Source organism: Callithrix jacchus, chromosome 7 (assembly GCF_049354715.1).
Source record: "Callithrix jacchus isolate 240 chromosome 7, calJac240_pri, whole genome shotgun sequence".
Lineage (NCBI taxonomy): Eukaryota > Metazoa > Chordata > Mammalia > Primates > Cebidae > Callithrix > Callithrix jacchus.
The window spans coordinates 79,994,039-80,017,792 of record NC_133508.1 but is presented as its reverse complement, the minus strand read 5'-3'; the positions used below and the strand labels follow the sequence as shown (position 1 = coordinate 80,017,792).

General features: G+C 48.1%; 2 protein-coding genes across 3 annotated transcripts in view; one reads left to right on the top strand and one right to left on the bottom strand.

Moving 5' to 3' along the window:
• Positions 1 to 236: 236 nt before the first annotated feature.
• Positions 237 to 15,926, bottom strand: MPL (MPL proto-oncogene, thrombopoietin receptor). The gene is made up of 12 exons (XM_003733424.5): positions 15,831 to 15,926; positions 15,528 to 15,660; positions 15,038 to 15,216; positions 14,225 to 14,523; positions 13,659 to 13,821; positions 13,276 to 13,402; positions 7,689 to 7,873; positions 7,384 to 7,526; positions 5,372 to 5,531; positions 4,999 to 5,095; positions 2,077 to 2,164; positions 237 to 1,863 (listed from the first exon to the last, which is right to left on the bottom strand). The coding sequence occupies exons 1-12, from the start codon at positions 15,907 to 15,909 to the stop codon at positions 1,609 to 1,611; spliced, it is 1,908 nt and encodes a 635-aa protein (XP_003733472.3). The 5' UTR covers positions 15,910 to 15,926; the 3' UTR covers positions 237 to 1,608.
• C7H1orf210 (chromosome 7 C1orf210 homolog) overlaps positions 5,187 to 23,754 on the top strand; it is a 66,084-nt gene continuing 47,516 nt past the window's right edge. Inside the window, exon 1 of one of the 2 annotated variants that reach the window (XM_035251091.3) lies at positions 5,187 to 5,811. The gene's annotated coding sequence lies outside the window, so the exon portion shown is untranslated. The remainder of the gene's footprint in view (positions 5,812 to 23,754) is intronic. The other variant, XM_078331446.1, reaches the window with a different exon arrangement.

Genomic DNA, 23,754 nt, shown 5'->3' with positions numbered 1-23,754 from the left:
TCAAGTTACCCAAATTGAGTGTGCCTTCTATTTCTGCCAAGACCCTGACTGATACAGTGGGTATGTTTGGAGCCAACAAAAAACAATGACAACAAAACCATTTGTTTGAGAAGTAGAATGTGTTAGGAGAGTCCATAACCAGGACTGTCTAAGCATATTTACTGCTGCATATGAACAGTTTAGAGGATGAGGACAGTTGGCATGGTGTTAAGGTAACCTTGCCCGGAAAGATTTCATTTGTTTAGAAAAAATTTATTGAAGGCCTACTATCATGCACCAAGCAGTACTCTAGGTGCTGGGGGAAGACGACAAGTAATTCATGGTCCTTTCCCTCAAGGAGCTTACAATCTAGTAGCAGGGGACAGACACATAACCAGTTGGTTGCAGTATAAGCCTGAGCTGGAGATAAGAACTTTGGAATGGTCAACATATAATAAAGGCAGAGAATAGATGGGATTGGAGACTGTTAAGAAATGGAATCTTGAAGGACTGTAACAATTGGAAGAAATGCTAGAAGAAGAGAGTAAGAAGGAATAATTACAACAGTAGTTCAGATATATTAATCATTTACTATGTCCTAGGCACTGTGCTTTACTTAGATTATCTCAATCCTTGTCACAACTCTGTGGGGTGCTGTTATTATGCCTGTTTTATAGATGAGAACACGAAGGCTCAAAGACATTAAGTTATGTGCCCAAGGTTGCACACCTAGCAGATGTGAAGGACAGGAATTGAATTCAGCGTTGACTCTAGATCTAGTTTATTCTCTTAACTACTAGTATACTCAGCCAGGTGCGATGGCTCATGCCTGTAATCTCAGCGCTTTGGGAGGCCAAGGTGGGTGGATCACCCAAGGTCAGGAGTTCAAGACCACCCTGGGCAACATGGTGAAACTCCCTGTCAACTAAAAATACAAAAATTAGCTGGGTGTGATGGTGTGTGCCTATAATCCCAGCTACTAGGGAGGTTGAGGCACAAGAATCGCTTGAACCCGGGAGGTGGAGGTTACAGTGAGCAAGATTGCGCCATTACACTCCAGCCTGGGTGACAGAGTGGAACCCTGTCTTAAACAAAAAAGCTACTGGTATACTCAAAGAGGCAGTAACAGAGCCAGCAGGGAAGGTCAAGTTATAGAAGCCAAGGTAGGAAATAATTTAAAGAAGTGAGTAGGCAGCCATGACAAATTTTGCAGAGAGATCAAAGGAACCAATGATTAACGAGATCCTATTGGATCTTCGAATTAGATGTGAGGTGAACTTTGCCTGGGCAGTTTCACTAGCAAAGTGGTAGAAGGGGAACTAATTGAAGTAGTCTGAAGAGTAAATGGGAAGTGGGGAAGTGGAGGCTTGTTTTCAAGGCATTTGGCATTAAAGAGGAGAAAGCAAGTAAAGGAGGAGTTTAGTGAAATGAGCCTGCCTGTGGAGAAAGGGTTCTGGTTTTATGTCAGCATCAGTGGACTAAGATCAGTGCGATGAAGCCTAACTATAAGGGCAGACAGAGGGATGGAAGTGATGTCTGGGGTGCTTGTGTTGTGGGGGTAGGGTAGGAAGGTTCACAGAGCGCCTGGAGGGTTTAGCTCTCAGGGAAGTGGGAGTGAGGAGCCTGTCCTCAGGGTTGTTGCCAATAGCTTAGTGGTAGGTAGGAATGGTTGGAGATATTGGTGGAACGTGGGGACCCTGACTCAGCCATGGGTGGGCGCACAGACAGGGGCATGGTCCCCAGGCAAGAAGGCTGCAGTCTTCGGTAGTTCATCTGGGCCTGGGAGGAACACACGGGCAAAGGAGTCCCCTCTGAGGATTTAGGGAGGATTTCAAGGAGGCTGGGTTCCACTTCTTCACAGGTATCTGAGACTGTGGCCTTGGGCTGAGAGAGATGAGCAGAGGTGCTGGATTAGAGCAGATCCTGTGGGAAGAGGCACTGGACTGTATAGAAAGGAGAAGGGCTAGGGTAGAGCTGGGGTAGTGCCTGGGGATGGCACGCTGGTAGGCAAGGACCTTGAACAAGTTGTGTTGTGGGGGCAAGGATCCAGCACCCAGCAGGGTTGGTGGTGGGCACAGGGTAGAGGAGCACACTCACCGGACTTGGGGCTGCAGTGTCCCTAAGGTACTGGCCTAGGACCCGGTGCAGGTCTGGAAGTGAGGGCCACAGCACATGCCTCAGTCTCCTGGGGGAGAAAGAAGAGAAGCAGACTGAGCCAGGGCAGTGAATTGGGAGGGAGGAGGAGAGCAGTTGGGATGGGGGAGCGCTGAGGACAGGGAGTAAGGCCTGGAGAGATTAGAGCATAGTCAAGGCAATACAGTCAGGAAGGGGAGTAGAGGTAAGAAGAAAACCTGAGGTAGGGGAGGGAAGTCATTGATGGGCAGGTTCAACAAAGGGTGCTGCAGTTTCCTCAAACATTCCAATGGACAGAAAGTGCCCTCTGTCTGGAACACTGGATTCATTCCCTCACCTCATTGTAGGCCTCTGTTCAAATGTCATCCCTCACTACCCTGCCTGAAATTCAGTAGTCTCCCTTTATCTGCAGGGGATATATGTCAAGACTCCCAGCAGATGGTTTTCCTATATGTACATACCTCTGACAGTTTACAAATTAGCCATAGTTGGCCAGGCGTGGTGGCTCAAGCCTGTAATCCCAGCACTTTGGGAGGCCGAGGTGGGTGGATCACAAGGTCAGGAGATGGAGACCAGACTGGCCAACATGGTGAAACCCCATCTCTACTAAATACAAAAAATTATCCAGGTGTGGTTGCTGCACCTGCAGTCCCAGCTACTTGGGAGGCTGAGGCAGGAGAATTGCTTGAACCCGGGAGGCAGAAGTTGCAGTGAGCCGAGATCACACTACTGCACTCCAGCTTGGAAACAGAGCAAGACTCCATCTCAAAAAAAAAACAACAAAAAAAAATTAGGCACAGTAAGATATGAACAATGACTAATAATAAAATAGAACAATTATAACAATATGCCAACAACATCACTACTCTTGTACTCTTGTACTTTGGGGCCACTATTAACTAAAATAGGGGTTACTTGAACATAAGCACTGCACTACCGCAGTGAGTCGATCTGATAACCAAGATGGCCACTAAGTGACTATGGGGCAGGGAGTGTATACAGCATGGAGATGCTGGACAAAGAGATGACTTACATCCCTGGTGGGACACAGTGGGATGGCAAGAGATTTCATCATGCTACTCACAATTTAAAATGCATGAATTATTTATTTCTGAAATTTTCCATTTAATTTTTTGGACCTTAATTGACCAAGTATAACTGAAACCACAAAAAGTAAAACTATGGATAAGAGGGGACTACTGTAGTGCCACTTCCCTTCCCCATCACACTCTTTCTCCTGCTGTACTTTGTTTTTCTTTATAGCACTTGTACATTTATTATACTGTTAAATGTATTTCTTTTTGTCTATCTCACATCACTAGAACATATGCTCCCCAAGAACAGAGAGTTTGTCTATTTGTTCACTCCTATATTTCTCGGGTGTAGAATAGTGTCTGGCCCATAGTAGATGATCAGTAAATTAGCTGAATGAAGAAAATCAGTGGAGCTTATTAGTAAGTTACTGGAGAGGGTAGTCTCTCTGGGAGAAGAATGGATTAAGGGGAATCCATATTTAATGTTGGGGAAACGTCAATTCTTTAGCCTCATATTTCCGCATGTAGGGACGTCAGCAAAACATTTCAGGCCTCTTCACTGACCTCACTCATCTCTCTCTAGGGGAGGATGTGTGACTTACCTGGTAAATTGAGGAAAAGGAACTGAGTATGTCTGGCTCAGCAGACAGCCTCTTTCTACTTCTCCAACTTTTTTGTTAGATCTGGCTACCTGCATGGAGACTACCTTCCAGTCTCCTCATACATATGGGCAGATTAAAAGTTCAAAGAGAGATGGTAGCCCACAAGAGCGGCACTTGAACCAGCCTAGGACCATCAAAAGACACCACCTGGAGGAGCTGACTTCTGAGCTAAGTTTTCAAGAAGCAGCAGATGAAGGATGGAGGTGGGATGCATTCTATCCTGCATGTTTATAGCCTCCAATGGTATGTCTCCTCAGCCTTAGTCTTCCCACATAAATGAGTCACTCATTAATAACTTTTATTTAAGGGTCTGCTTCTTGGCAGGCACTGTGCTAAGGATTTAAAGATGACCAAGTAAGGTATAATAGGGAAGATTGAAGATATATACAGAAACAAACAGGAAAACACTACTGGTACTGTATTGGAGCACAAAGCAGCGGCCAAACGGGAGGGTCAGGAAAGGTTTCTTAAGAGTTGGCGAAGAAAGTTATTTACAGATGAATGGGTTTAGTCAGACAGGGAGAATATTTCGGGCAGAGGTGATGTTATGTGCAAAGGCACTGAGAAGTAAAAGCTGACTTGTGGAGAAAACCACCAACAGTTTGGAAAGGCTGATGCACAGGGTAGAAGCGGGTGAAATGCTTGCTGGCAGGGGCCGATTTTGCAGAGCCTCGCTTGTCATCATAGGAGGCCTGGACTATGTCCTGGGAGCTATTAAAGGGATGTAAGGAGGGAATTGGCAGGTTCCTGTGTGCATTTTAGAAAGATTATTCTGATGGCTGTGTGAGGCTAGATCGGAGGAGGAAGAGGTTCTGTTTTAGTGAGACAGGTCGTGTCTGTGAGGTTAGAGAAAGGGGGCCATTGCTTGGATGAGGTTTAGGAGTTGGGACCCGATGGCCGATTGGATGGGAGTTGGGTGAGCGCCTTGGCTGAAGGGTGAACGATGGCCTCGTCGCCGAGTGAGCAGCAGGAGGCAGGGCTGTAAGGTGTGAGGTACAGTGTGCGTGTTAGAGTGTAAGAAGCCGTTGCGAGTCCCAGAGGAGACGTGCAGGAAGCGGCAATGCCGTAGATGCGCACGGGCGGTGGCCCGAGAGCTGGGGTCACAGAGCCACCCGAGGATGCTTGTTTAGAGGCCTTCGGCCCCGCCCCGTCCACCGCCCGTCTCCTGCCTGGCGGGGGCGGTACTCGACCTGTAGTGCGCAGGAAACTTCCACCTCAGCAGCAGTAGGCCCAAAAGGGCGCTGAGGCCCAGCACAAGGAACAGAGCGGTCACCAAGGAGATCCAGGCTAGGAGACAAAAAGGATCAGACCTCGGCCCACCCTGGCCGGAGCCCCGCCCTCAGCCCGCCCCGTTCTGGCCCCGCCCCTCGCCACCCCTGGGAACCGCGGGGACCAGCGCAGCCGTGGACCCGCATTGCCAGGGCCCAGCCCTTCTCCGCGCCCGGGTCCTCCCGCACCCGGCGCCCCACCCCTCTCCGCGCCCCGGCCCGCCCTTCCCGCACCCGGCGCCCCGGCCCTGGCGCAGGCGCTGTGCGGCTTTGGCGCGGCCAGGGCTTGCCTCACCGGTCTCGGAGGTGGTCTCCACCTTAGCTGAGTCGGACCAGGAGCTCCAGGGACCTTGGTAGGTGGGGCCGTTGAGTCTGGCGCGCAGCTGTAAACGGTAGCGAGATCGCGGGCGCAGCTCCAGAGTTCCTCCTCGGGCCCCGAGAGGTGGCTCCACCACCTACGCAGAGAAGCGTGCGGGTGGCCCTACGTCGGGGCTTCGACAGCCTGGCGTCTGTTTGACCCACATCCTACAGCTCCGAATCCCCAGGCAGTCGGAGATCACCACAGGGAGCCCCACCTGCGGAAAACACGCTTCCCGGCAGAAACAGGATAGAGCTCCCTAACCGAGAGCCTCTCTGGAATGGGATCACGCTCCGCCCGAGAGAAACGTGCCAGCGCCCACCTCCTGAGCACAGTCCTCACCTCAGAGAGCTACGCATCCTAACACCAACACCCAGGTACATCCTCTGCAGGGATCCCGGTACACACACACACCCTCCCAGGTGCTCTCACCACAACTCCAGCCTGGGCGATGGAGTCACACAGACCATGCCACAAATAATACTCATGCCACAGAGGATGCCAGATTTGCTCTTGGCGCCGGAGTACAAACATCATGTGTACAAGCAGGAAGACAGCAAACATTTACGAACTGTATGATACTCCAAACATTGGGTTAGACACTGGGGAGAAAGCAATGAAACACGGCCTCTTACCTGTCTAATGAGGGGACATCCAAACAGGTAGATAATCAAAACAATTAATTAGTGCAAGGCACCATGGAAGTCCAGAGAAGCATTTAATGCTGGGTTTTGTGCTAGAGTGGTTTAGTGTGCTATAAGCGTGGATGAGAAGGCTGGATGGTCACAGATGAGGCTAAGGCAGTCCTGGTAGGAATTTGAGGACTGTTAGTATTTTATTGCCATCAACTTAGTTGTTGATGAGTAGGGGGAAGGGACAAGGGAAGCAGAGGAAGAGTCAAGGGTGCTTTCAGGCTTGGGTACTGGGTAAGTAGTGGTGCCATTGTCAGAGACAAGAAGCAGAAGAGAAGTAAGTTTAGGGTTCCATTTTATAGAGTTCAACTTTAGGCTTTCATTTTATAGAGTTCAACAACAATCTAAATGAATCAATGGTAATGTCAGGATGGTGATCACCTTTGGTGGCAGAGGACCTTGATCCTGGTTACAGTTACATGGGTGTATACTCATGTACAGATTTTATGTTGAAAATATGTATACTTTGTTGTATGTAAGTTATATCACAATAAAAAAGTAATGCTTCAGGAGGAAGAGGATACACGTTTTGGATACACGGAGTCTGAGATGTCCAGGGGAGGAAGTTTTGGTAGAACCATCTTCTAAGATGTTGTACACAGTTTTATATACGTGTGGCAAATAAGAATAAAAGTAGACAAACTAATATTTAATGTTTATCGAGCACCTTCTGTATACCAGGCAGTATGCTAGGTATTTAGATATAGTATTTAATTTTTACTGTAACTCCGTAAGGTAGATAGCTTCATCCCCATTTCACCAATGAGGAAACAGATTTCAGATGTTTTGGTAATCTGCCTGTGGTTTGTAAATTCCTCTCCATATGGGAGTTCGAATGGTAAAATTGTGATTGTTCATGTATGGCCATTGAAACCATGAAGTTGAAGCACTCACCTGGGTAGAGCATATCTATTTTATCAGAGGATAAAAGAGCCTAGGATGAGACTCCAGAAAGCACAGCATTTTATAGAAGGCTGGACAGGAGGAGCCAGGAGAGGAGAGTGAGAAAGTTCAGTCAGAGAGATAGGAAGAAAATCAGGGAAGACTGATATCCCAAAGACCAACGGAAGAGAAATGTTGAGTAGGAGTAGCCAGCAGTATCAGATGCCCAAGAGAGATACCAGTTGAATCCAATAAACATAGATATACTAGCAGAGACATGGATACATAAACACTTTCACTCCTGCTAACAAACATGGTCAGCCCCAGGGATCCCATGCGTAGTGAGGTCTGTGAGCATTTGTTCCTTAACCATACCTTCCAGTCCTGATGGTCTTCTCCTGTGTATCGGAGTTGATAGCAGGTCTCTTGGGCTGCCCAGGATGATGGGTGCTGCCACTCCAATTCCAGATACCCACTGGAGATCTCCCTCCAGTGCAAGTTTGGGGTGGGGAGGCCCACTACAGGGATGTCAGCAGGGAGTAGCTTAAGCCCTTCTGCGCATGAGGTGTTATGCCACCAGGGTCATGGGTCAGAAGGGTCAGAGTTGGGGATCCTGGGTATAGGGTCTGATTCAGTGGGGGTGGGAACTATGTGGGAAGAATGGGGAAGAAAGTTCTTACCAGCCTGGTGGATCCAGAAAGGGGAGCCCAGGTAACTGTGAACAGCACCCAGGGCTGTGGTCACCTCCACAAGGATGTGAATAGCACTGTCATTTTGTGACTTGAAGTGGCAGCGAGAGAACTGTGGGGTCTGTAATCTTGGATTTGTTTCCTCTTCCTCTTCACAATTCTCCCAGATGGGGTACCTAAGACGCAGTCCCACAGAGTCATTGAATCAGGCCTGCCCCAGAGAATAATCTGAGGCTTCCCATCCTGCAGGAACGATGGCCTGCAGGGATTATCATCTGACTCCTTCCTTGAACAGGCCTCCAGAACTTTCCTCTGTCTTTATGCCATGATGTTTTCTTTCTTTTTTTTCCCCACCTTTGTTCATTTGTTTGTTTGTTTTCGTTGTTTTACCAAGATGTTTTCTGAAGTCAGCCTTGCTGTCTGGCCTCTTCCCTTTGAGGAAAGGCCTAGAATGACATGCGAAAACAGCATGGGTTTTCACCAAGAGTTCAGGTCTTGGCTTACCTTTGAATAACTTTGGGCAAGTTACTTGGTTTATCTCTACTCCAGTTTCCTTCTGTTTGTAAAGTGGGTTAATGACACCAACCTCACATGATTGGTTCAAAGATTTTTTTTTTTTCAGGCAGGCTTAGCATGCATAGTTCAAAGATTAAAGCACCTTCGGCCAGGTGCGATGGCTCAGGCCTGTAATCCCAACACTTTGGAAGGCCGATGCAGGCAGATCATGAGGTCAGGAGTTTGAGACCAGCCTGGCTAACATGGTGAAACCCTGTCTCTACTAAAAATTCAAAAATTAGCCGGGCATGATGGCAGGCGCCTGTAATCCCAGCTACTTGGGAGGCTGAGACAGGAAAATCTCATGAAACAAGAAAGCGGAGGTTGCAGTGAGCTGAGATTGCGATACTATACTCAGCCTGGGTGAAAGAGTGAAACTCTGTTTCAAAAAAAAAAAAAAAGTCCCTCATCTTTCTGGAGAAAAATATCTCACATTTTTAACTTGTTCTCATACGGCATTCCTTTTACCCCTATGTGTTATTTTACTATTAGATTATTACAATAGTCTCTTAACTGGCTTTTCTGCTTCTGTTTTTGCCTCTACCTTCAACTTGTGCTGCACACAGCTACCAGAATTTTCTTCCAAAAATGTTGATGTGATAATGTCCAGAATATGTCACAAATCTATTTATTTTGACCTTTACCACTGCTATGTTAGGTGAAACCACTGTTATGCCTTGCTTGGATTAAGGCAAATTTATAACTGGTGAATCTGCTTCTACTCTTTTTTTTTTTTGACATAGAGTCCTGCTCTGTCGTCCAGGATGACAGGAGTGCGGTGGTGCGATCTTGGCTTATTACAACCTCTGTCTCCCGGGTTCAAGCAATTCTCCTGCCTCAGCCTCTTGAGAAGCTGGGATTACAGACACCTGCCACCACACCTGGCTAATTTTTTGTATTTTTAGCAGAGACAGGGTTTCACCATGTTGGCCAGGCTGGTCTCAAGCTTTTGAACTCAAGTGATCCACCCACCTCAGCCTCCCAAAGTATTGGGATCACAAGCATGAGCCACCGTGCCCTGCCTGCTTCTACTCTTACTTATTCACAGAGAAACATGTCTTTTAAAAATACAAATCAAATTATGTCTTTTTTTTTTTTTTTTTTTTGCTTAAAATCCTTCAGCGGCTCTTCATCCCACTTGAAATAAACCCCAAACTCCAGGACCCTGTGATTTGGTCTCGCCTTGCCTTGCCATTCTCATCTCTTATGATTCTCATGCCAGTCTATCACCCTTCATCCACACAGGCCTTTTTTCTGTGCCATGGATATGCCAAATGCCTATCTTTGCACTTTGCCTTTGCCTTGGATTGCTCTGACTGTAGGTCTTCATGTGACTCATTCCTTCTTGCCATTTAGATCTCGGCTTATCTGTCACCTCCCTGGTGAGGCTGTTCCTGGCCACATAGTCTAAATTAGCAACACCCCCTCCCCCGCCTACCACACGCCCCCTTTAGTCTCTATTATAATTGTGTTGCTTTATTTCTTTACTTGCTTGTCTCTCCCTCCTTTTTCCTTCCCCTCTACTAATGTAAGCCCCAACAATGCTGAAACCTTTTCCATTTTATTATTTGTTTTTATGTATTTTTATTTTTATTATTTTTTTGAGAGTGAGTCTTGCTCTGTCACCCAGGCTGGCGTACAGTGGCGAGATCTCGGCTCACTGCAACCTCCACCTCCTGGGTTCAAGCAATTATTCTGCCTTAGCCTCCTGCATAGCTGGGACTACGGGTGTGTGCTGCCATGCCTGTTTACTTTTTTGTGTTTTAGTAGAGACGGGGTTTCACCAAGTTGGCCAGGATGGTCTTGATCTCCTGACCTAGTGATCTGCCTGCCTCAGCCTCCCAATGTGCTGGGATTACAGGCGTGAGCCACTGCACCCAGCCCATTTTATTTATTTTTAAAATTTCTTTAAGACAGTCTTGCTTTGTTGCCCAGGCTGGAGTGCAATGGTGCGATATCAGCTCACTGCAGCCTCTACCTTTCGGGTCCAAGCAATTCTCCTGCTTCAGCTTCCTGAGTAGCTGGGATTACAGGCACCTGCCACCACACCTGGCTAATTTATGTGCTTTTAGTAGAGATGGGGTTTTGCCATGTTGGCCAAGTTGGTCTCGAACTCCTGACCTCAAATGATCTGCCTGCTTTAGTCTCCCAACGTCCTGGGATTACAGGTGTGAGCCACTGTGCCTGGCGCCTTTTCCATTTTATTTGTTGCACTGTCTATCCCCAGTGCCTTGCACAAAGTCACCCTCAATAATTGTTTATTGAACAAATGAATCATGTCTCCCTCTTGATTATAACCCCTAAGTGGCTCACTATCACTAAAATGGGCATGTTTACCCATTTAATCAACAAATAATTGATACTATGTGCCAATTGTTACTGTGCCAGGCCCTATGAGTGCGTAGAGGAATAAGCTTCAAAGAGCTCTAATTTCAGTGGGAAAGATGGAAAAACAAACACGATGTTTTTCTGTGATGTGCATAGACTGGCTTGGGAACATCCAGGGGGAGCATCCAACCCAGACTGAGAGGGCCAAGGAATGCTTCCTGGTTAAGCTGGTTAACCCAGTTTAGACTGGGTTTTGGACTAAAAATAGGATAGGCAAAAGGGACAAACAGGCATCTTAGGCACATGGTTGTGCATAGATAAGAGAGTGTGGTACTTAGGGGGAAATTCTAAGTGGTACAGATGATTTTCACATAGAGGGCCTGGTGGTAAGTGGTAAATGTGAGGCTGCAGGCCATGTCATGGATGGCCTTATGGGCTTTCTGGGGAACATGAAATTAATCTTGTAGTAATTATGTAGGCATTTAAGGATTTTAAGCAGGGAAGTCCCATAATTAGTTTTGTACCTTAAGAAGATCATTCTAACTACAGTCTGTAGAAAGGATTTGTGAGAGCCAAGTAGAAACAGAGAAATACATTATGACACTTGCAGTTTTTCATGTGCAGAGTGCTGAGGATGTGAAAACAGGGTAGTGGCAGTGGGATAGAGAGAAAGAGATGATTGAAGAGTTATTGAAAAGGCAAAAATGACAAGACTATTTCTGGTTAGGAATGGGAGAAGTCCAGGATGATTTCTACTTTTCAGGCCAGGAAAACTGAGTTGGTGGTAGGATGGGGGGCAATAAAGAAGAAGCAATTTTTTTTTCTCAGAAGGAGTCTTGGTCTGTTGCCCAGGCTGGAGTGCAGTGGCATGATCTCGGCTCACTGCAAACTCCCCTTCCAGGGTTCAAGCAATTCTCCTGCCTCAGCCTCCTGAGTAGCTGGGATTACAGGCATGTGCTACCACACCCAGCTAATTTTTATTTTTATTTTTTATTTTTTGTTTTTTTAGTAGAGACGGGGTTTCATCATGTTGGCCAGGTTGGTCTCCAATTGCTGACCTCAGGTGATCCACCCACTCTGGCCACCCACCTGGCAGGAGGAGCAAGTTTTGATAGAGGAAATGATGACCGTAGTTTTGCTACCCTTTAGTCCACTCAGGCATCTGTATCCTATGGATATCTATGCAGTTATTAAAAAGAATGAATTATATCATTTTGTAATGATCGCTGAGACATACTATTAAACAAAAAGGTGAGTCAACAAACCATATATATAATGTGATCCAATTTATATTTAAAAATTAAATGTGGGGCTGGGTATGGTGGCTCACACCTGTAATCCCAGCATTTTCAAAGGCTGAGGTGGGTAGATCAGTTGAGGTCAGGAGTTTGAGGCCAGCCTGGCTACCATGATGAAACCCCGTCTCTATTAAAAATACAAAGATTAGCTGGATGTGGTGGTGCACATCCATAATCCCAGCTACTTGGAGACTGAGGCAGGAAAATCACTTGAACCCAGGAGGTGGAGGTTGCAGTGAGCCAAGATTGCACCACTGCACTCTAGCCTGGGCAACAGAGTGAGACTCCATCTCAATCAATCAATCAATCAATCAATATTAGGTTGGGCATGGGGGTCTGAGATGGGAGGTTTTTTCTTTATCCTAAGAATAGTGGGAAGCTATTGAAGATTTTTAAGCAGGGAGTGTTATGTTCATTTTTGCATTTTTAAAAGATCCCTTCAGGCTGGGCACAGTGGCTCACACCTGTGATCCCAGCACTTTGGGAGGCAAAGGCAGGGAACTCCTGAGGCCAGGAGTTCAAGACCAGCCTGACCAACATGGTGAAACCCCGTTCCTACTAAATACTTAAAAAAAGTAGTAGGGTGTGGTGGCACATGCCTGTAATCCCAGCTACTCAGGAGGCTGAGGCAGGAGAATTACTTGATCCCAAGAGGCAGAGGTTGCAGTGAGCGGAGATTGCACCATTGCACTCCAGCCTGGGCAACAGAGCAAGACTCTATCTCAAAACAAAACAAAACAAAAAGATCCCTTCAGTACCTATGTGATGAATGACTTGGAAGACTTAGGGTGATCAGTTACTATGTCTTTCCAGTAGCCCAAGAGAAAAGTGATGATGGGTTATAGTAGGATAATGGCAGTGATAGACCAGTGGGCAGATTTTAGAGATAGTTAATAGGTAAAATCAATACAACTTGGTTATAGATTAGATATGGAGAGGATGAAGGATTCGTTAGGTGCTTGGTGGAAGTCTTTGAACGCCAGGCTAAATTTTTTTATGGCTTTGATAATGCAAAATTGCGGTACATATTTGAGTAGGGGAAACATGCAAAGTTAGAGCTTTACAAAAGTCATGCACAGTTTGAGCTTAGCAAAGATCACTCTGTTAGCAGCATCGGGAATACGCTGGAGGTGAATTAGACTGTAGGCTGTTGCAGTGGTCCCAGTGACATGATTAAGGCTGAACTAAACCAAAGCATTCCCAGTGGGAATAGAGAGGGGTTGAGAAGATAAAATACTGACTGGAGGATGAGAAAACAGATAAGAGAGCATTGGACGCTGTATGGTTTTGGGACAAGGGAGAAGAGTGAAGAGGACCAAGAACAATCTGTTCCTTTTTTCTGCAAGACTGTAGCTCACTCCCATGACACCAACCTCAATCAGCAGTTCAGCTCTCACCTGTCTCTGGGGCAGCACCGTGCCCTGCTGTGGTAGAAGAAGCATTGGGAGCTAGCATGCTCCTGTTGCTGCCATTGACAGGTAACATTCTTCAGGTCCAAGGTAAAGCATTGCAGTCCAATTGCCACTAAGGTCAAAGAAGTAAGTCCTATCAGGGCCCATGTGCCCCTACTGTGTAGGGTGTTCAGATAATTTCTACACACATAATGTAGAACACTGACTCCTATTCTCTCTTCCCTCCCTGAACACAGTTCATCTTGTCCAATGGCAAGCTCAAGGTCATCAGGAAGGACCATGGTTCCCAGAGCTTCAGATCCAGCCCCAGCTTCCCTAGAGATCTTTTTAAATCCCCTCCCCACCTCCCCATTCCTTTGTTGACTTACCTGCATCCCCAGGCAGGTCCACAGTCACAGGGAGGGACCAGGATCCCCAGGAGCCATGGAGGGAGATCCCATCAGGTTGGCTGCGCAGCTGCAGCCAGTAGGAGTTACCAGGCTGGAGTCCTAAGATGAGGCAGCTTCCACCCACTGCAGTCAGAGCTAAAGCCTTGGGAGGAAAATCCCAGCTTCACAATCTAGGCCTGCCTGTCAGCTGAGACAGCCTCCATCCCTTATATTTGTACAGCATCCCTGTGGAGAGGAGCTCAGCTCCTTGCTGGATAGATACACACACAGACTGGGGGCCAGGTTGGTGGGTTTCAGGTGGTGTTCAGGGCTTTGTTGGGAAATCTCCATTAATTTCGAGGCCTGAAAGCCTTCACTTTTACCAGTGGAAATGACCCAAAGTAGGAAGCCCCTAAATAGACATGGCTCATAACTGAGCCTATACTAACTCTCCAAGGACCAGCCTAGGTCTGGAACCCCCAAAGTATGAGCTGTCCTTTCCTGGGGCAAGATTGGAGGTGAGAGATAAGAGAGATAAGAGGTGGGGCAGAAGGAGGTCAGCATACTTCTCTAGTTGGGGAGGGCTGCTTTGATCCATCTTGCCAGGGCATTGTGGGTTGAGGACATGGAGGCTGGTCCACAACAAGGGCTGAGCGTAGCCCCTGCAGAGTAGGGCAGCAGGTTTCTGTGTCGATCAGCTGTATGACCGTGGGACCAGTGGAGTTCTTGGGATCTTTGGGGCCATAGCGGAGTTCATACTTCAGGAAATCACTGAAACCTGGAGCTGGGGGCTCCCAGATGATCTGGAGTTCCCCTGGCTGGCTCCCGCCCATGGCCTTGATGACACTCGGGGGAGCCGGCAGGCCTGAGGGCAAGACAGGGCACATCAGAACTCTCTGAGTGCCACAGTCTATGGCTTAGCCTCTGGACTGCAGAGAAGGGTGCTGGGGGCTGAAATGGGCAGCTTCTGGATTCAAAAATTGTAGACCATCATTCTTCCAGAGGGCAGGCTAGGGAGGCTCCTGATTCTGTTCTTCCCTCATGAGGACAGTGACTTCATTGCAGTATGATGGCTTGCTAGACTCAGTGCTTCTTGGAAGCAGGGATCCCTTTTTCTCTCCATATTCTCATCTCCTAGCCCAGTGTCTGGCACACAGTAGGTATTTTGAAACTCTTGAATGGGTGTGAAATGATTTGTGGGGCAGGTCTAGCTATAGATGCCAAAGCTGGAAGGAATGACCAGGGAGTCTTGGGGTGCCTCTGGGGGTCTGGTAATAGGGGTATCTGTGCTGAGCTGAAAGGGCAGAGACAAGTCTGATTCCAGGAGCTGGACTGGGGCAGCAAGTGGAGAGGCAGAATGATGGGAGGATGGCTCTTACCTACAGTGTCCACAAAGAGCACTCGCTGGGTCTGAGTCTGGTTCAGGAACACATTCTTCACCCAGAGGTGCAGCTGAAAGAAGAGGCGTACTTCCTCCTGGTCTGGAAACTGGCACACATATCGGGTTCCAAAGCGGGGCACGCTCTGGGAACTCAGGGGGCAGGCACGGGGCTTCTCCCTGTTGGCATAGCACAGGTCCCTCCTACACAGCCACCATGCAGAGCCCTGAGGAACCAGACCTGGGCCCATGCCCAACTTCTGTCTCTAGTACTGTAATTTTTCTTCTCACTGCCTGGGGCAGGTGGAATTAGGGGTTATGTAGGGGCTGGAGCTGGGGCCCACATACATCCAAAGTACAACTGTTCAAAAAGTAGCTATTTAGGGCTTACATTCAGAATGGTCCTCTGATAGGCAGGGAAGCTGCTGGAGTGGGACTCAGCTAAGTACAGGGACAGATATATGGAGTGTGGGGTACAGCCCAGCACCTACCCCTGGTAGGCATACAGCAGCTGGTATGTTCCACTGGGTGCTGCCTCTTCCTCATCCCAGAAGCAAGTGAGGTCCTCAAATGTTCGGGAGAAACACTTCAGGGGCTCTGAGTCCGAGGCCAGCAAGGAGACATCTGATGAACAGCTGGTGAGTTGGCCCCAGGTCCTCCCAGGCATGTTTATGTGGAAGAGGAGGGGACCAGCAGGAGAGCCCTTATTCTATCTCCCCTCCCAGGGCCCTGCATCACTTCCCAGGTCTCCCTCTTCCTGGGCATAGGTGATCTCCACCCTCTGTGTACCTCACCTTGGCTGCTGACTTGTGCCAGGTTTTGAGGGGCCAGGAAGAGGCAGGAGGAGACCATGAAGAGGGCCCAGGAGGGCATCTTCTCCACCACTGTGTGCCTGCCTTAGCCCATCCTCCCTTCAGGAAGCCGGGCCCCAATCCCCTCCCAGGCCAGCCCCTCGGGTTCCTGTCAGATACAGCTCCACGTCCTGTCTCTGTCCCTGCCCCTCTGGGGCCCATCCAGACCACACTGGGGCCAGGGGCCGGGGAGGGGGAGTGGGCAGGAGGGAAGGAGGAAATTGAAAGAGAGGACCTAAGCCTTTTGGTGGGAGGGAGATGGGGGTTGTATATTTGCTATGTACCAAAAGGCGAGTCATCCTCTGTATCTATGTTAAGGATTGTAGAATAGTATGATAGCATCAGGATAACAACCTTTCCTGAGCACTTACTATGCTGCCATGTGTTAAGCACTCTATATCCATTGACAGTCCTCACAATAGTCTTGTTATTTCCATTGTAGAGATGAAGAAACGGAGATGTAGAGAAGTTAAAGATTTGCCCAAGATTACATACGTACTAAGACATACGTTCTAAGATTTGCCCAAGATTACATACGTACTAAGACATACGTACTAAGCTCAGGCGGTCAGTCTTCAGAACCCACGTGTGTCACAATCATCCTGTGCTCTTGGGAGATATAATCTGCTGAGAAATGACTGTCTCACAGCCATGCCAAATGGTGGCTATTTCCACTTTAATAGTTCTATGATTTTGTGCATGAATAAACACATTTTGCCTGGAACTGGACATGCCTTCTCCATTATGAGTGGCCTCCATGGCTGCCTCTAATCCCTTGCTACTCAAAGTGTGATCTGTAGACCAGGAGCAACAGCATTACCTGGACACTCGTTAGAAATGAAGAATCTTAGGCCCCCACCCCAGGCCTATTAAAATAGAACTTGCATTTTACCAAAATCCCCAGATGGTTTGAATGTACCTTAAAGTTGGAGAAGCAATGGTCTTCAGTACTTTTATCCTGTTTGCTCAGAATCAGTGGATAGGGCTGGGCGTGGTGGCTCATGCCTGTAATCCAAGCACTTTGGGAGCCTGAGGTAGGTGGATCATCTGAGGTCAGGAGTTTGAGACCAGCCTGGCCAGTATGGTGAAACCCCATCTGTACTAAAAATACAAAAAAATTAGCCAGACGTGGTGGCGCTTGCCTGTAGTCCCAGCTACTTGGGAGGCTGAGGCAGGAGAATCTCTTAAACCCAGGAGGTGGAGGTTGCAGTGAGCCAAGATCGCATCACTGTACTCCAGCCTGGGTGACAGAGCAAGACTCTGTCTCCAAAAATAATCAGTGGATGGCTGGTCTCAGCTCTTCATTCAGGCTGTGGTCATCTCCTATCACTGAACCCCAAGCCTCCTCTTGGGACTGCTCTGTGTGTGGATTTTATGCCAATTCAAGGAGCTTTGCCTCTTGTGTGGGTGGGGATGGGAACAGGAGGTGAGTTGCAGGGAGGATGCATAGCCACATTAATTCGCATTTTTAGCCCCTCAGGTTACAGCTGCGGCTCCCATTGCTGGACTCTACAGACTTAAGTATCCTCAATATCACCTTCCTCTCTTCCTCCTTCTGAATTAATTTTGCTAACAGAATTGTGGGAGGTGCTGGAGGAGATAGATGGAACTCCTTCCACCCTCCTGTGAAGTCTTAGTTTCTCTGGCACCATATCTCTGCGAGCAGTCCCTGAGTCAGTTTGTCTTTAGCTGTACCTGGCTCTCACGTTACAAGGACTGATGGTAATGACTTTGGATGCCTTTCCCAGTCCCCAGTCAAGGGCTACCCAAACTTCTGTGAGATAAGTGAGAGGGAAACACAACTTTAGTGTTCATGCAGTCCCATGGCTCTGATGCTATGTATATGCTGATGACTTCAAAAAAGAATGTCTCTAGTTGGGACTTCTTCCCTGGGCTCCAAATTTGGATAGCCAGCTGCCTACTTGACTTCTTCACTTGCATATCTAAAAGCATCTTTTACTTTTTTTTTTTTGAGATGGAGTTTCACTCTTGTTGCCGAGGCTGGAGTGCAATGGCATGATCTCGGCTCACTACAACCTCTGCCTCCTGGGTTCAAGTGATTCTCCTGCCTCAGCCTCCCAAGTAGCTGGGATTACAGGTGCACACCATCATGCCTGTCTAATTTTTGTATTTTTAGTAGAGACAGAGTTTCACTATGTTAGCTAGGCTCGTCTCGAACTCCTGACCTCAGATGATCTGCCCGCCTTGGACTTCCAAGGTGCTGGGATTACAGGCGTGAGCCACTGTGCCTGGCAAGCATTTTATACATAAGGTGGCCAAAATAAAACTCTGGTTCTTGTTCCCAACCCCAACCCTTTTTATTTTGTTTTTCCTCTAGCCTTGCCTACCTCTGTAAATAGCATCACCACCTACTCAGTTGCTTGAACCAACACCCTCCATACTCCTTGATTCCTGTCTTTCTCTTACTCTGCATTCTACATCCAATTAATTAGCAAGTCCTGTCAGACCTTCCTTCAAAATGTATGCTGAATCTGAACACGTTTAACCACCTCCACCCTTACCATCCTAGTCCAAGTCTGGGTTACTGTAATAGCTTCCTAACTGGTGTCCCCACCTCCATTCCCAACCCCACCAGGCTGTCCTCCACACAACAGAGATATGTTTAAAATGCACATCAGATTTCTTCACTCCCCTCTTAAAATCCTCCAAAGATTTCCCACTTAGAATACCACTCAAATGCCTTCCGATGGCGTTCCTGGCCCTGTCTGGCCCTGGCCCCTGCCTACTTGAATCTTATCTCCTACTTTCTTTCTTCCCTCTCAGCCAGCCACAGTCATCTCATTGTGTCTCTCATCTTACTCTTCGTCGTATTCAACACTTGATAACCTTCATCCTTCCAATGTCACATTCTACTGGTTTCCTCTTACCTCCTATCACATCCCCACTCAGTTTCCTTCTGTGGTTGCTCTTTCTCTTAAATCTTGCTGCCTCCAGGTGTCCCTGCTCAGCCTTCTCTATTACCAGAGTAATTGCGTGACTTCAACTCTATCTGCACACTGGTAACTTGCAAGATCTCATCAATCTCTCGAACTTCAGATTCTCAGTTGGACATCTCTATTTGCCTCCCATAGGCACTTCAAACTCACCAAGCCCCAAATATAACTAACTCCCATATGCCCTTAGGTCCTCTCTTCAAGCTCTGTTCTGCATCTCTCATGGGCTACCTAGGTTCCTAAGCCTGGAACCTGAGAGTTATCCTATTACCTTCATTCTCCCTCTATACCTACATCTAAGTTCTTACCAAGTCCTGCGTCTTCTGCAGGGAGGCAGTATAATAGTGGTTAAAGGTGCAGGGCCTGCAAGGGGCTTGTGTATAACTGTCAAGAGAGTTGAGACAGGGGCTTTCCTCTTCTGTATGGGAGGAGGTCCGCTCTCTGTCCTGTCATTTTCCCATTTTCCTTTGTTTCCACACAGCTGGAAAATGCTGCTTTCTCCAAGCCTTGATTTCTTTAGAAAATCAAGCTGGAACCGGGATTGGGCCTAGGAGAAAAGAGGCCACGTAGGTCTGCCTGCTGTGGTGAAGGAGTCCTGCAGGCTCTCTAGAGTCCAGCCCTGTTCAGCAGGCCCAGGCGTTCCTGTTGGGATATAAGGCCAAAGACCTGGCTTATAAAACTGGTACTTGATCTCTGGGTAGCCATTGTTCAGAGAATTTAAGGGGTTGCTGGATGAGGATTGGCTCGGGCTGTAGTGTGCTGACAGACTGGCCCGGGTGGGGTGGGATGTTCTGTTTGGTAGCATTTGCTGCTTTTTGTGGTGTAAATACTTGCGTCATGGCCTGTTTGAAGCTGCTAACATGATGTCACTGAGCAGTGAGCTGGGAAGATAATTGGCTCTTCACTCTTGTGAGCCTGTGCCTGTGCACTTGCCCTTTATCTCCCCATGTTTCTGGATTTCCCAACACCTGTCATTTTTATCCAGTCAGAAAATCTGGGACAGGTAGCTTTAGGCACTAGGATTCTCTATCGCCTCATCTTTCTCAACATTGCTAGTCGTTGGTCTAAAATGATGGTTCTGTTTGTACACTTAGCAGTGTGTTAGGGTGCTGTATTTCCCCCACATCTTTGTCAATTTTTTTTTTTTTTTTGAGACAGTCTTACTTTGTCACCCAGGCTGGAGTGCAGTGGCATGGTCTCAGCTCACTGCAATCTCTGCCTCCCTGGTTCAAGTGGTTCTCCTGCCTTAACCTCCCTAGTAGCTTGGATTACAGGTGTCCACCACCACACCCAGCTAATTTTTGTGTTTTTAGTAGAGAGGGGTTTCACCATGTTGGCCAGGCTGGTCTTGAACTCCTGAGCTCAGGTGATCTGCCTGCCTTAGCCTCCCAAAGTGCTGGGATTACAGGTGTGGGCCACTGCACCTGGCCAGTCAATGTTGTTTTAGGTTTGCCATTCTCATAGCTGACAAATGGTATCTCCTTAGTGCTTTTTCTGAGGTTCAAATTTGCTTTTATTTGTTTATAGTCTTCCTGCTTAAAATCCTTCTGCAGCTCCACAAGATGAGGAAAGCTCATCACTCCGTGCTGGAGCAAAGGACCCCCATTGCTGGAATCTCTCCCTCAGGATGCTCCATTCAGTAGTCCTCATACCCAATCCCCTTTCTAAGCATGGGGCCTTGTTCCCATTGCTCCCCCAGGCACAGACCCACCCCACTTAGCCTGTTGGAACTTACTTTGTGATTCTACCTGTCCCCAAGTCCCTACTTCTTGGGAGTATTTTCTTATACCCCCAGCTTATGCAGGGAAAAGGCTGATTAAAAGTGAAATACAACTTCACATTCCTTTTAGAGGCCCTGCAACTCTTTTGTGATCAGAAACAAACTGGATGGGCCTTTTTGTTTTAAAAAGGGGAGGCCCTTTGGGCATGGCCTTGATGGGAAGCATTAGAGAGTTGAGTTTGGGGGAAATGAAGTGGATGGGAATTTTAGAATGGCCTGTGGTAAAGCCAGAGAAACCAGAGGAGGGCCGGTACATGAAAGACAGCAATCTGAGGAGAAGAAAGGTCAACCAATGAGAAATTCCAGCTAGGACTATCAGGAGAATTCCAGAACGTTGATGCCACATACTCAGTGTACTCCCTATTCTGTGAGTGCTTGGCTTCCCTATAGCATGCCCAGACATCAGTAAAGTGTCCTGTATACAAAACCCTCCATTCATGGTGCTTTAGGAACAAAGGGAAAGAGGTAAGGACACCTGTGGGATATAAACCCTTGGAGAGTCCTGGTAAAAACACAGGAAGGCACGCACTTCCCAAAGGATGTGGAGTAGGAACTGAGCCATAACAATTAGACACAAGTGAAAAGGGGGACCCCAAAGGGCACCCCTTGAGGTCATTTGGGTGCACACACATAACCTCTCCTTCCTCTGACTTCCCACAGAAACTTGAGCCTCTTTTTATCTGGAAAATGCCATGCTGTGCCCTCACGCTAGCTAGATAAGAACTGAACCACCAAGTAGCGACTGTCATCTTTTTTTTTTTTTTGAGACAGAGTCTTGCTCTATTGCACAGGCTGGGGTGCAGTGGCGCGATCTCGGCTCACTGCAACTTCTGCCTCCCAGGTTCAAGTGATTCTCTTGCCTCAGCCTCCCAAGTAGCTGGGATTACAGGCACGTACCATCACGCCTGGCTAATTTTTATATTCTTAGTAGAGGCGGGGTTTCACCATGTTGGCCAGGCTGGTCTCGAACTCTTGACCTCGTGATCCGCCCGCCCGCCTTGGCCTCCCAAAGTGTTGGGATTATAGGCATGAGCCACTGCTCCTGGCCCAGGGACTGTCATCTTAAGCCCCTCCTCCTGGGGTAGGTGCTGGGTGGATGTGGGCCTACCCCCTCCTCCCTGACCCCCTCTCGATAGGATCCTGCCACCTAGCAGTGAGGAGCTCTTGCTGTTTGCCAGCACTGTGGGAATGCATTGTCTCATTTCATCACACAGCCACCCTGTTAGGTGCCCTTCTCCTCACTTAACAGAAGAGAAAGCTGAGGCTTAGAAGGATTCAACGAATTCAAAGTCACTATCAAAGGATGGAACTGAGATTGGGATTCAGGTCTGTTTGACTCCAAAGCCTGTTCTTTCAACTACTGCACAGATACCTCTGACTAGGACCGTGTTATGGCTGTTTCCTCCATTTCGTTCACTTATTTAACATTATGTGCCTGGCACAGGGCCTGGTGTGAGTCTTGTGCTGGATGAGTCTGCGTTCAAAACAGGCACCTGGAGGTTTAATTCCAGTAAATGAAAACAGGACCAGTAGTTGCCCAGCAGTAACCCCAAGGGAGAGAGCTGCAGAGAACCCAGTTTTGTTAGCCCTCTGTCCTCCGCCCTCCGTGAGACACTCTGGCTCCTGAGTGGTCCTTAAGCTGCTGGGTCTCTCCCTGACCCCAGAATCCAAGGCCTGCTGAGGAAACACGAGGATCAGCCCCACAGCAGCCAGCTTCTGGTTTGCCTGCCCTGCCCTGCCCTGCCCTGCCCTGGGAGAGGGCCTTGGGTGAGATAAGGGGATGCACAGCCCCTGAGAGGAGCCTGAGCTGCCTGCAGGAAATCACCCCTTCCTTGGGGGCGGGAGAGGAATGAATGACTCAAGGCCAACTGGTGGGAGTTCTGTTTTTGTGGCCAGGATGGGTTGTAGGGAGGCTCCTCGGATGAAGTACTCACTGGGTTCGCCTTTCCAGACGCCTCCTAATGAGGCTTTTCCTCTTGCCTCTTCTATTCTATCCCTGGAAACAAGTTTGTGCTGCTGGGCAGGTCTTTTGCTCCAAGCCCCGCCCAACCTAGGCCATCTCCTGTGAGAATATGGCTGTTGAGTGAAGCAGCGAGAACTGAGGCTGGAACAGGTGTGGGCAGGCAAGGCTGAGCATTTAGGAGTGTGCTCTGGACCTGCAGCTTGCTAACTTGTTTGTATTTGGGTTCTGGGTCTTCAGTGCCACAGTGGGAATGTGGAGACTTTCTGTTGGGGGAGGGTATCTTTGGGGCCCACAACCTGGAAGGTAGCATGTGATCAATATGTTTGTGGTGAATTTGGAAGTGTACTATTCTGGACCTTTCCACTGTGCTAGAGAAGCAGCATAGTACTGTGGCTAAGAGAGGGACTCTGGAGCCCGAATAGCCAGGTTTAAATATCAGCTCTTGGCTGGGTGCAGTGGCTCACACCTGTAATCCCAGCACTTTGGGAGGCCAAGGCAGGTGGATCACAAGATCAGGAGTTCCAGACCAGGCTGGCCAACATGGCGAAACCCCATCTCTACTAAAAATATAACAATTAGCCAAGCATAGCAGCAGGCACCTGTAATCCCAGCTACGCAGGAAGCTGAGGCAGGAGAATCGCCTGAACCCGGGAGGCAGAGGTTACAGTGAGCTGAGATCATGTCATTGCACTCCAGCCTAGGCAACAAGAGCAAGACTCCATATCAAAAAAACAAAAAACAAAAATAAGTATCAGCTCTTGGCCAGATGCAGTGGCTCACGCATGTAATGCCAGCACTTTGAGAGGCTTAGGCAGGAGGATTGCTTGAGCCCAGGAGTTTGAGACCAGCCTGGGTAACATAGGGAGACCCCATCTCTACAAAAAAATTAAAACAATTAGCTGGGCATGGTTGTGCATGCCTGCAGTCCCACCTACTTGGGAGGCTGAGGCAAGAGGATTGCTTGAGCCCAGGAGGTCAAGGCTGCAGTGAGCTATGATTGAACCACTGCACTCCAGTCTGGGAGACTAAGCAAGATCCTGTCTCAAAACAAGAACAACAAAAAAACTCACAAAAAATCAGCTCTGTCCCTTACTAGCTATCAGACTTGAGCCAAGTTACTAGCCTCTCTGGTCCTGTTCTCTGTAAAATGAGAATAATAGTGGTGCCTAC